Source organism: Leucopleurus acutus (assembly GCF_964270905.1).
Source record: "Leucopleurus acutus genome assembly, chromosome: 3".
NCBI lineage: Eukaryota > Metazoa > Chordata > Mammalia > Artiodactyla > Delphinidae > Leucopleurus > Leucopleurus acutus.
Window position 1 is genome coordinate 122840798 of NC_139145.1, and position 12724 is coordinate 122853521.

Here is a 12724-nt window from a genome sequence, read left to right on the forward strand (position 1 = left end):
AATCTGCCTGCCAATGCAGGAGACATGGGTTTGAGCCCTGGTCCGGGAAGATCCCACATGCCACGGAGCAACTAAGCCCGTGCGCCACAACTACTGAGCCTGCACTCTAGAGCCTGTGAGCCACAACTACTGAAGCCCATGTGCCACAACTACTGAATCCCGTGCACTTAGAGCCTGTGCTCTGCAACAAGAGAAGCCACCGCAATGAGAAGCCCGTGCACTGCAATGAAGAGTAGCCCCTGCTTGCTGCAACTAGAGAAAGTCCACATGCAGCATAAGTAAATAAATAAATTTATTGATTAAAAAAGAAAAAAAAAAAGAATCCACTCTGATAGCACCAACCCACTGAGTTCCCTGTGCCTTCTAACAAACTTAAGCTCCTTTCTGCCTTAAGGATTTAAGCTGCAGATAGGAAATGCAAATTGCTGACCTACCACTCCCTACCCACACTGTCCTCCATAATATTTAATGTGTAACTTGGAAAAACAAAAACTTCCTGTAGAGCATCTCTGATGCGGATTGCATTGCACTAAAGACCGTAGGGATCCAAGCTCTAGCAATATGTAATTGCCCATCTTGCTTTCATGTATCAGGCCCCTTCCATGCAATGCCATGTGCTACTCCATAACTGAGCACTGATCTATCTAGGGCTTTGTGACAGCTCCTCTGTTTTAAGCAACAGTCAATTCACCCTACAAAGTCAGAAAGGGAGTTTTTGATGGCTACTGTCAGTTTTATTGCTTTATCCTGGTTACTAGGATAGACTCTGCAGACATGGTGTGTTCACTGGTTTTATGTATCCTATGTTGTGGCTGCTATGACAAGCTACTCCTATAAAAACATGTTATTATTGCATATTGTAGCTCAGTGAGCTGACCCTGCATTTCAAAGTGTCCTGAAGCAAACAGCGTTGAAGTCCATGAAAACCGACTTTGCCTCCATCACAGGGGACTCTCTGCATGAGCTGCAACTCCCACAGTCTGGGAGCACGTTTTACATTTCCCCTGTGCCAGCAGCCATCACTGTTAACTGAACGCAGCACAGACCCAAACACAGCCGTTATCTATGTATCCACGTAAAATTTCAGGGCAGGAAACTGTCATTTTATTTCTACCCATCTAATTCCCCAGTAAGTGCCGCTTACAATTTTGAAGTTTACAAAAGCATGAAATAAATGACTATAATGTTTTCATATATTAGTGTAGCAGGCAAGAGGGGTGGCTGACATTGCTTTCTATCTGCCCTGAATGTTAAAGAGAAAATTAACTTGAATTACAGCAAGAGAGGATGCAGTTAGTTCTACGCAAGTCACGATGGGGTGGTCCTGGGTGTTGAGTTCGAATCAATTGCCCGATACATCAAGAACTAGGATGCCTGGTGTGGCAGGAGTTAGTCTGAAGGCTGCCGAGGAATCAGCAGCCCAGTGTTTCTCCCAGAGCTCCCGGATACTGGTTTATCAGCAGAATCATCTGGGGAATTCTTTTTTTTTTTTTTTTTTTTGCGGTACGCGGGCCTCTCACTGCTGCGGCCTCTCCCGTTGCGGAGCACAGGCTCCGGACGCGCAGGCTCGGCGGCCATGGCTCACAGGCCCAGCCGCTCCGCGGCATGTGGGATCTTCCCGGACCGGGGCACGAAGCCGTGTCCTCTGCATCGGCAGGCGGACTCTCAACCACTGCGCCACCAGGGAAGCCCCATTTGGGGAATTCTTTACCAAACAGATTCCTGTGCCCCACCTCTGGATACTGGGATTCTGTTAGACTAGGGTTGGCCTTGGACTCCCAGTCAAATGATTTCATGTAAAGTCCTTTCCTTTTCTTAACTTTATCAAACAGTAACAGAAACCTGTGTTAGGCTCCATGAGTCAAATGAGCTGAAAAACTACGCCATATCCTGTAAGAGGAAATTTCCGAACAAAATGGGAAAAAAGCGTTAAGGAGCCTTCCAATCCAAGGGTGAGACATCTGGGCAAGCAGCTCATTAGTCTCTTCTGCCATCACTGCCAGGCCACAGCCTCTGCCCCTCAACTACCCTGCTCTCCCACCTACCCCCACTCCATCCCAGCTGTTGACAACTTGAAATCACTTATGGAATACTGTGGGTCTTGAAAAAGGAAAGGACTGACCTATTATTCTTAAATTTGGTTTCTAAAAGCCATTATTGCTCATGAAAGATTAAACAGTGAACTGCATTGAACATTCACCTCTCGCCACCCCTCCCCCCATCTTTAGAGAATATTCTCTAAACATTTGGCTGTTCGAGACATGGTACTAGATCCTACAAAGGTAAGTAGAAGACAGCGGGTCACCTGAGCATTCATCTGTCTTCCCCGTCTCCATTTATGTCGGTTCATGGGCTTTCTAAACAGCTTGGGAGACCCTTTTTCTCTTTCTCCTGTCTTTGGAAACAACCTAAACGTCCAAAAAGAGATAAATGATTAAAGACATTCTACGTTCTTGGGTGGGATAACAACATAAACATGCTGATACTACTAGGAATGAAAGAAAAACAAGTTAAAATGAGATAAAGTTTTATATCAGTCTGGCAAAAAGAGGAAGCTGGATAATAGTGTAGGTGGGATGTAGGATTATAGGAACTGCAATGCACTGCTTATGGGTGGAGACTGGTGCAGCTATTCTAGGACCATGAGGCAAAAATTCATCAAATTAAATATGTGACCCACCAATCCCGAGCTGGGTGTGTCTCACAAAATTTCACAATTCCACAACAATATGCAGTACAGCGTTATTTATGGAGGGGGAAGTTCAAAGCAATTTGAGAGCTCATCGCTAGGAAAATGGGCAGGTAAAACGTGTAAGACGCACACCATGGGGTATCATACAGTAGCCAGAGCGATGGATTAGACACAGCTACAGCAAGGTAGTTGAATCTTAAGCATATAGTGTTGGAGGAGGTCATGGAGAGGACATGATCGCCAGTTGAACCGAAAGCTGGACCCAGGCAATTGGAGTCTCCTCATCTCCTCCCCTGGCCTTGTAAAGGCTGTGTGGTGTTCCCACAGTGGGAGTCATTTTCCAGGACGCAGCCTTGAGAGAGCCAGGTGTTGCTGAGATCATCTGCACGGTATACACAGCTGAACCCCGGTAAGGTTTCTATATCAACCTTTAAGATCGTGGCAGGTGGGTGCGGAGATCTCCTCGTCTTGTGGCAGCCCAAGATAAGCCTCATAGGTAAGTTCCCTTGCTTATTAAACCTGCCACCTACCACTCTGGAGTGACTGTCTCTTTCTTTGGTCTCTCCTTGTCCTCTATGTATGAGAGTCATTTTGTGAACCAACAGATAGAGCTTGATGGAAAAAAGAACAAACAAACAACCCAAATGACATATTAACATGATTTTTATCAATTAAAAATACATGTATACAGAACAATGATACCTATGTTTTTTAAGAACACAAAACCAAACCATTAACAAAGTTGCCTGTGGGGTAGGAGAGGAGGCTGGATGGGAGTGTAGGGATAAGTTTCATGAACCTTGGCGCCAAGGTTGATGAGCCAAGAACTGAAGAGTAGGATGACCTCAAACATCTGCATCTGAGCTTCTCTACTTGTGCCCGTGCGCGTGAAAGAAAATAATGCGGCATGTCCTTAACATGAAGTGCCATGCGGCCATTATAAATAATATTGCAGAAGTATATTTATAGACATTGAAATATATTTTTGATTTCACACTAAGCAAAAGAGGTTACCAAACATCAGGCCCACTATTATTTCTTTTTTTTTTTTGGTAACATAAAAATCCATATAGATTGAAGAATGAAAGTGGCTGGGGAATTGCAGTGATTCAAACATTTTGTTTTGCTTTTCTGTATTTTTAATTTGCCTTCAATTGATCACGTATTGTGCAATAAAGAAAAAAATCAGAATTTTTCTTTTTAAAGGGTTTTTTGTTTTCACAAAGGCACAAGAATAAAGAGGTAGTGAGAATTTAGAGATAGTACTGAGAAAGGAGCAGCCTTTTCCTAAGGCTTTGTGATTTCAAATGCAAATGCTCAAGCCCAAGCTTCCTGGGTTGCTCTTTCCTTTTCCTTGAGGACAGAGGGGGCCATAGTTGTTCTAAGGATCCCCACTTGAAAGGGGCAATAGGCTGAGGAGCTAGGACTCGCATTCCTGGGTAGCACTGAACTGATGCGCATGGGAGGCCCTCCACAGGAACTACCCTCTGTCCCTACAAAGGACTGCCTCCAGCCGAGGAAAGTCACTTCAGCCCAGTACTGTTTCACATAGCATATGTATGCCAAAGGGATAGAACTTTCAGGCAAAAGATTTTTTATTTAGACAGGTTAGGGCTGGAGGACATGGAGACGCCAGCTGACATACGAAGGCTCAGTAGCTGCAGCATGCTTGCTTTAGGCCTTGTAAATGCTTCATCCTTCACCTGCAGGTTCTGACAGCCCTCTCCGGGCAGCGCTTCAGTGAAACATCAGATGACTCTGTTAGAGTCTGTCAGCTTTACAACATTAAGAGACTTTCTGTAAAGCTGCATGGCGCAATTCCTAGTAACCATATGCAACAGATCTTCCTTTTCCCCACATCTGAACAGACTCGATGTTCAGTCCGTCTCGGTAGAAGATTCTTTCATTGCCTGCATCCAAGTATTGGGCTTGACAGTCCCACCGGCAGCCTGTGATAAGAGACGGTGACCTTGTCTTTTGGATTCCCGGGAATCCAGGCGATGCTGCTGCATGTTTTTTTTTATGACGAATGGTGCTAATGCTTCCAGTACAGGGTCTGAGGTGTCTGAACTGCCACACACCTCAGGCCCTGAACCTGGGCCAAGTGACTGACGTTTAGTATACAGAAAGTAATAAAACCAAGGTTCAACAAAGCTGTGGTCATTTCCAGCTTTCTTAGATATATGAGACGCATACGATACTAACTGGGGTAGGAGGTAGGAAGAAAGAGGAATAACACAAAATGACTGTGTGGAAAGTGTTAAAAACATACTGGCAGGAAGGAAATTAAATTGAGTGAACTGCCCTACCACTGAATTCCTTAATGTCTGGCCTATACTGAAGTAAGCAAATTTCCGCAGTTAACAGAGCTACACTTTTTCACGTAACATTTGTGTTGTGAACCAAAAATCTAGAAGGGAAATTGCCTACTGACTAATTAGTAATTAATTAGGACTAATAAAGGAGTCCTATTACAGAGAACGATTAGCTTGCTTGGCTCATGGCTTCCTGCCAATCACCAGGTTTGTAATTTTGCACCATATGATTTTTTTTGCATGTAAACTTAGAAAATGAGATGGCTTAGATCGTTCACAGAGGGCCCTGGGTCTTGAATTCAATTGCATGATACCTGGTAATGTTTAGAAAGGTCAAGAGCTTTAGAACCAGAAAAATCCACGCTCTAATCCAAGCTCTCTTTACAGGGTATATGTTAAGTAAGTCACATAGCCTGTCTGGGCCTATTTGCTCACCAGTAAAATGCGGATGCCACCACCACCTGGTTTGAGGCTTATGTTGGGGGCTCAAATAAGATGGCAGATAAAAAGCTTCTTGCCCAGTACTAAGGGTACACATATAGTAGGCAGACAATAAATGTTAGGTTGCTTCCTTCCTTCCTGATGGTCTTAATGCTTTTTAATTACGAGGGAGGAGACAGGATGGGAGGAAAAGAAAGATGAGAGAACACAATGGTAATTGATGGAGCAAGGTTTTGGGAGAATTGAAGTAGGTGGAGTCATGGAGAAAGGACACTTCTTCCTGAGACTGTAGGGAAAATGGTGAGAATGATGTGAAAGTTGGCAAGTTCTGCAGCAAAGGAAGAAGGTTGGTAGAAAACAGAGGAAGGACTTAAAGGAAGACTTAATCTCAAAGAATGGAACATGTTCGTGTGGGTTAAAAAAAATTAGCAAACCACTCCACTCACCGAAAGGAATCTGCAGAAAACCATCCTTTCCATAAGAGAGTTACATTCAGTAATGTTTTAGAGACGCTATGTATGTGTGTATATGGGAAAAAACTTAATAGTCATTATCTTTTCATGCTAAATTTTTATTTCAATGTTATGCAACTGCATAAGTATAAATATTTGTTCAATATACAACAATTATGACATCCATAGGGAATTTCTTAGAGAAAATAAGACTGCAAACACTTTATTGCACAGATCCTAACAAACTTTGTAGCTGGTAAATCTACAGCTGGGAATACTACCGAGGAGCACATCTTACAATCACAGGAGACCGACCAAAATAGAACACAGGAGAATTTCTACCAGCTGACTGGAGAGGTTTACAACAACGAACAGGTATTACATGAATGCAACCTTAGGTACTCCGTAGCCATCCAAAATGCAAAAACATATTTGGCAAAAATGATAATACACTATACAAAATATACATTAAAAAATATCATTTGTAAACAAGCAGCTAGTTGTGCTTTAAAGGAAAGTGGACAGTTAAAAAGCAAAGGCTGTAAACCATAAACTACCTCCCCGACAGGCCTGTCTAGATGTCTGGGTGCAGAAGGATCGGGTTATGACAACCGCCAAATGCACGTATGAATTATAAATGTTGAGACCGTTTTTGAAACCCATTCAAGATCTTTCAACATATTTGTTTCTTCTACAATTCAAAACATAGTGATGGGGAATGGCTAAAACCTCACGGGAAAAAATTTCAGAGCAAGGAGGAGACTTTTTTTCTTTTTTTTTTTTGCCATTGCCAACTCATTTTACAATGAAGGACAACCAAGCAGTTTAAGTTACGCCTTTGTTTTTGGAGCGGAGCTTACAGCCTCACTGAATGATTTATAATCCACAGGGCTGTAAGATGAAGCTGTGCTTAGGTGAACAATGTTATAGCCTGAAGATACTAAGACGCTCCCGAGGGGGGTTGGGTGCTGGATTAGTATTTCTTCTTGGTAATTTTTTTTTCTCTCTTACAAAACAAAAAATCCTGCTACGGATCCCAAGCATCTTATAAATACTTATCTGTGTGTATTTTCTCTTAGTGCCTTAGTACTTATGTCAGCAAGTGCTGTCTTACAATATAAAACAATCCACCAGGAAGGAAAACTGCAACAAAAAACAAACAAAAAGATCCCCTCAGCACTAAAATGATTGGACAAATTCTACATATTCCATGGTATACAAAATTTAAATAAGGCTTAGCAAAAGTAAAAAGGACAGTCACATTCAAGCACCAAATAGCTCCAACAAGTCTTTTTGTTACAAAAATGCTGCTCTTTATTAATACAGTATTTTTTTTGCATACAAATAAAGAGATCATGTTATGAAATGTACGGAGCTACCTGATGCATCAGAAATGAATGTGAAACCCAGGAACTTGCTAAAAACAGCAAGCTTCGTCTACAACATAAGGCCCCAGCTATGTATTAAAATGTATCTGATGTCCTGATTAGTCCTTAAAATATATGCTATGATGCCCAAATCCACAACCCCACCCCGTCCCCCGACTTCTCCTCAAAAAAGCAAATTTAAAACCTCTTCCAATGCCCGATGCTTATGACTCAACCTAAGTACTAGCAGATTGGTGTGCGGCCAGCAACTTTCCTTTATGTTCAACAGCAGGGCTGGTGCAGAACTACTATAAAATGTGTGCTTCTTAGACTAGTGACTCATAGCATAAAGGCCTGAGTTTAAGAGCATGAAAAGGGAAAGCGAGAGAACAGAAAGGGAAAGCAAAAGAACAGAAATAAGTCGACATGTGTTTATAGCCCCTGCTCTACCTATGGTGAGGAGTTGACATACACACCCACAGACAAGGACAACTGGCCTTTCAGACAGCTGGGCCCAGGATCAAAATGGCTATTAGGATGACCATGAAATGAAATGAAAATGGCTAGCTCCATCTGTTGTGGCCATTTCTGCTGGAGGAGGATTCCAAAGGCAGTGATTCGAGTAGTTCTTTAGATCTGGAAGTATAGGTAGCCAGATACAGTACTATCAAAATCACTCGTTAAAAGTACACAGGAAGGCTTACAATCTAGTGTATTTGGGGCTTTCTTTCACCTTCAACTCGACTTAGAATGTTTTAACGTAGGAAAATGTAGCCTTGAAATATTCTTTTCAACCACAGACCAGAACACGTGGGTGGATGTGTATATACACGAATATGGGTGCATCTATACTTTTACATATACCCAGGTTTAACCCTTTTGCTTCATTACTGCGTTATGATCAACGGTAGAGCGAAAATCTTATTAAAAAAAAAAGTTGTAGTAAATGATGCCATCAGCAGCAAAGTATCGACTCTATATCCCCCAAACCAAACACATTGCTAGGTATTTACAGAGAAAATCGTTTTCCTCAACAATCCGCAACCTCAACCTCAACCAAAAAGATTTTTTGTTTTTTTATTTTTATTTGTATTTTTTTTGTACAAACACTATCTGGTAACAGTTTACCGGTTCCAATTGGGAAGGCATTTGGAAGAAGGTCCCTTCTTTTCCTGTTTCTTCTCTCCCCCTTCTTCGGTGAGGCTCCAGGCTCTGCCTGGGGGGGTTCCCACAGTGCTGGTTTCCAAGGTAGTCAAGATGCAGTTACACACGCAGGCTGGGTCCCCCAGTCCCGCCGGGGGCCTGCCCCATCACAAGGCCTTTTTGTGTGGGCTGCCGCGCAAACTCTCTTTCCCCCGCCTCTGTCGCACCCCGGAGTCCTTCTCAGAAGGAAGGGCGATGGGGCGCTCCGCGCTTGGAGCGGGGAACGGCTTGGTCACCTCTCTGCCCACATTCTGCTTCCTAGTCTGAGCTGGCTGGGCGGGGGCCGGCTCTTTCCCTTTGGTTTCTCCCTCGGTGGTCGCTCCTGAGAGGACCCTGTCCCGGTGGCTGGCGCCCTCCCCCACGCCTGGGTTGGGGTGATAGGATTCCAGAGTGATGGCTGAGCTGCGGAAGGATGGCAAGGAGTCGCTCTTTGTCATTTGGGTTCTGCCATCCCCCCCAGGCAGGGGCTTTCGATGGTCCCTGCTGCTGGAGGCTGGGGGCTCAGCTGTGGCCCTGCCGGCCTTGGCAGAGAAGGTGTCGCTGCAGGTTGTAGAAGTCTCTAGAACTGCTGATCTAGCCTCGGGAAAGCCAGAGGAGTAGCTCAGAGACTTCTCGGGGAGGGCAGTGCAGCGGAAAGCGCTCTGCGCCGTGGCCGAGGGCGACCGTTTCATGCCACTGGGCTTGCCCGCCTCCGTCAGTGGCTTCTGGGAACCGGGCCCTTTCCCCTTGGCCTCCGGCCAGCCCTTCCCGGCGGCTGCTGCCGGCCTCTCCGTGCCCTTGGGCCCAGCCTCACCTTGCACCGGGGAAAGGCTGGCCCCCGGCTTCCCGCTGTCCACAGGGGAGTAAAGTGCTTCGGTGCATTTCTTGCCTTCAGACTTCCCGGCGTCAGCGCTGGCAGCCGGCGGACTCAGGCTCCTGTCTGTCTGTTTGCACAGAAGGGGATAATCTTTCACAGTGGATGGTTTGGGGGCCTTTGGAGATGGGTTCTGCCTTTCCCCTACAGTGGGAAGTTTCTGGTCCACCGACTCACTGGCCCCTAGGGGTCCTTGCCGTGGTGGATGTGCGGGCTTCTCCAGTGCCTCTGGGGGATGCCCACTGCTGGTGGGTCTCAGCTTGGTGTCTAGAGGACCCCATTCCATGTGTAGGGGGACTGAGGGCCCACTTGCTCCCTGGCCAATCACATCGCGGGCTGTGTTCTGGGGACCTGGGAGGGCAGGGAACTCCTCTGACACACCCTTACTGCTGCCCTTCCCCTCTTTGCCGGGGGGCTGGGCACCAGGCTCTTTGCCCACTGCAGCCTCAATGCTCAGCTTCTGGGAGAAGAAGGGCCGGTCTGGGTGCTTAGACTTTGGAGGGTCTGTGTCGGGGCCAGACCTGGGCTTGTGGCTGCTGCTTTCACAGAGCACAGCAGTGGGCTTGGGAGGGTCCTGGAGGCCCAGGATTGAGTGTGTAGCGCAGGGCTTGCTCCCAGGCAGAGAGCCAGCAGGGTAGCTTTGTTGGGTGTAATGCTGCTGAGCGGCCAGGCGAGGGAGCTCTTTGGTGGTAGGTAGGGGCTGAGAGTTACTGGTGAGGTGATGCTTCTGCAGGGGCTGTTCTTTCCTTTCTGGTTCCTTGGGACCATCTTTCTGCACAGATCGGAAACCGGAGAGCTTTTCACTCTTCTCACTCTCTGTCCCGGGTGGCTCCAGAGACCACCTGGCAGAAGCGGATGCCAGCTTAGATTCCGGGCCACTCCTTCCCTTGACCAGCTCCCTCTCACAAGGAGCCGCTGCAGAGTGCAAAGAGGGGTCTTCTCTGGCCAGTGGCCTCACCTCATCTCGGCCGTCTTTGGGGTTTGTTCTCCCACAAGGCCCGCATGCTTTCTCCAAGGCCTGGGTCTGGGTGGAGACATCTGGGCGGGTCCTCCCCACAGCGGGGAGGGTTTTGGAGTTGTCACTGGCTTTAGCAGCTTCTAGTGGATACAGCTCCTTGGAGGGGTCTCTGCGGATGTCGGCCCTCAAAGCCAACCGCTCACTTCTGGCTGTGGAAGGGCCCCTTTCGGACGACTCCCTCCCGCTAGGCTTCTCCCTCAAGGGGGCACCTTCAGGTGGGAGCGGGCTGCGCAACCTAGACGGGTCAGCACCTTGGAGGTTCTGCCCCAGGAGGGGAAGGAGCTTAACGTCGGGCCTGTGGTCTTGGTGTTGGCTGGGGCTGCCCTCCCCCCGCTGGGGATGGCTTTCCACGATGGTCACCGGGGTCCTGGCTGCGTGGGAAACCTTCCTGTCCAGCTTCACCTCTGGGTCAGGCAGGGGTGACGCCGGTGAGCCCTGCAGACCCCGGCTGGGTGGTGGGAACCGAGGCTCGAGCAGGTAGGATTTGTTCACCTTGAAGCTGGCAGGGGAGGACTCCCTCTGACCCGCAGTTTCACCCTTCCTCCCCACGCTGCCGGCGGGAGCCTGTGGCACAGGGGGCCCTACGTCACTGCCTGGGCTGGGGCTCTGGGCAGGCTCTGGTGAAGCCAGCTCCGTCTTGGAGGCCTGCGGTCCAGACAGAAGAGCAATGTCCAAAGTGCCCTCGATGGGCTTCAGGCATGACACAGACCGCCCTTCCAGCTTATACTCGGAGGGGCTTTTCCGGACAGGCGACTCTGGAGCAGCTAAGCCCGGCTTCTCCGCTCCGCTGTCCACCCGGCCAGAAAGGGCCTTGAGGGGGACAAAGGAGACGGTGCTGAGCTGAGCCACGTGGCCGCTGACGAATGGCGCGCGGCTCTCGGAGGCCGGCTGGGCCTCCTGCTGCCCCCCGGCCGGTCGGCCCGCGCTCCCCGGCAGGCCCTCCTGGGCACCAGGTGTCATCTTGGGCTTGAGCACAGGGCAGGGGCCATCATCTTTGTCTTCAAGGGACATCTTCTTTCTGAGGTAATTGATGTTGGCCAGCTTGCTGTCTAACTTCTCACACCGGGGACCCTCCTTGGCCTGCGGGGACTTCTCCGTGTACTCACCCTTCCCGGCGGTGGGCCTGTGGGTGGCGTGACAGAGACCGTCTTGGAGGGTGCTGTGAGCCGAGGCTCGTTTGAGGTCACCGGTGCCCTGGCTGTGGTCCCCGGGAGCTGCTGCCCCCTCCGAGGTGACAGCCTCGCTGGCCCGCACACTGGCCTGCTTGTGGAGAGCATCTTTCAGCAGGCTGCCCGGGGCCTGGGCCTCCTGCGCGGCTGCTTTGTTTTCAAAATGAGTTGACCTTTCCGAAGCCTTTGGATAGATTTTCTTCTCTCTGTCTTCTAGCCTAAAAGCAGAGAGGTTTTCCACATCATTGACAAGTGCATGGGGTTTCTGGCGGGATTCCTGTTTCTCTGGGAGCCCGTCGGGTTTCTTCACCACCACCTTGGCCTTCAACTTCTCTCGGTCCAGCTCGTCCACAGACTCCTGTCGGCCCAGCTTCCGGGACACAGGGCGTTTCAGGCAGCCTTGCTCCACAGGCCTGGCCCGGCTGAGGGCAGGTGCGTCGCACACGTTCTCCTCCAGGCTCTGCAAGGTCACCTCCCGCTGGGACTGCTCCCGCGGCGGCACCTCCTCCTGGGTGACCTCCAGGCTGTGCTTGCGGGAGCACAGGTGCTTCTTGTCACTGCCGTAGGAGGGAGAGAGCTTCTCCTCCGACTGCACGCGCTTGAGCAGTGGGGACCGCGGGGGCTCTGCGCTCTTGGGCCTCACAATGTGTCTGACGATGGTCGGGGGGGAGTGCATTTTGCTGGGAAAGGCTTGAGAGATCTTGGAGTTGCCAAGTGAATGTCCCAACAGAGGGGACGGTGACCGCTGAGGGGAGGTGGGCTGTGGAGTTGGAGAGGGTGTCCGGGCCAGCGGGGAGAGCGGGATGCTGCCCGCTGACTTACGTCTTCCTGACCGGTATCGCTGCCCGCTGAGTTTGGGGGCCAGGCCGTGGAGAGTGCTGGGCCGGATGTGTCCTGACCCTGCTGGGGAGTTGGGGGCACTAGAGCTTGGGGAGCTGCTCTGGGAGGAGTTAGTACCTGTGGGTGGAAAACAGGATGCTGTGAGCAACGGCCACTTTCCCTTTGCTTTCCATGCTTCCAGACCTAGCTGTTTTAGATAAGGTCAGGTAAAGGTCAGCAAATTGTCTTAGCATCTAAGTCTAGTGAATAAATGCTTTTCAGATAAACCTCCCCACACCAAGGGTTAACCCAGTACTTCCTGTCTTTTTTAATGGACCGAACAGCTGTATCTTCTGACCTTCCTATAAATCCTGTTCTCTGTCAGTTACAACCTC

General features: G+C 48.9%; 1 protein-coding gene across 3 annotated transcripts in view; it reads right to left on the reverse strand.

The window, feature by feature from the left end:
• Window positions 1-6013: 6013 nt before the first annotated feature.
• MAST4 (microtubule associated serine/threonine kinase family member 4) overlaps window positions 6014-12724 on the reverse strand; it is a 159950-nt gene continuing 153239 nt past the window's right edge. For all 3 annotated transcript variants that reach the window (XM_082835748.1, XM_082835750.1, XM_082835749.1), the window contains one exon: window positions 6014-12467. In XM_082835748.1, the coding sequence (XP_082691874.1) occupies window positions 8578-12467 (3890 nt within the window). In that variant the 3' untranslated portion in view covers window positions 6014-8577. The remainder of the gene's footprint in view (window positions 12468-12724) is intronic.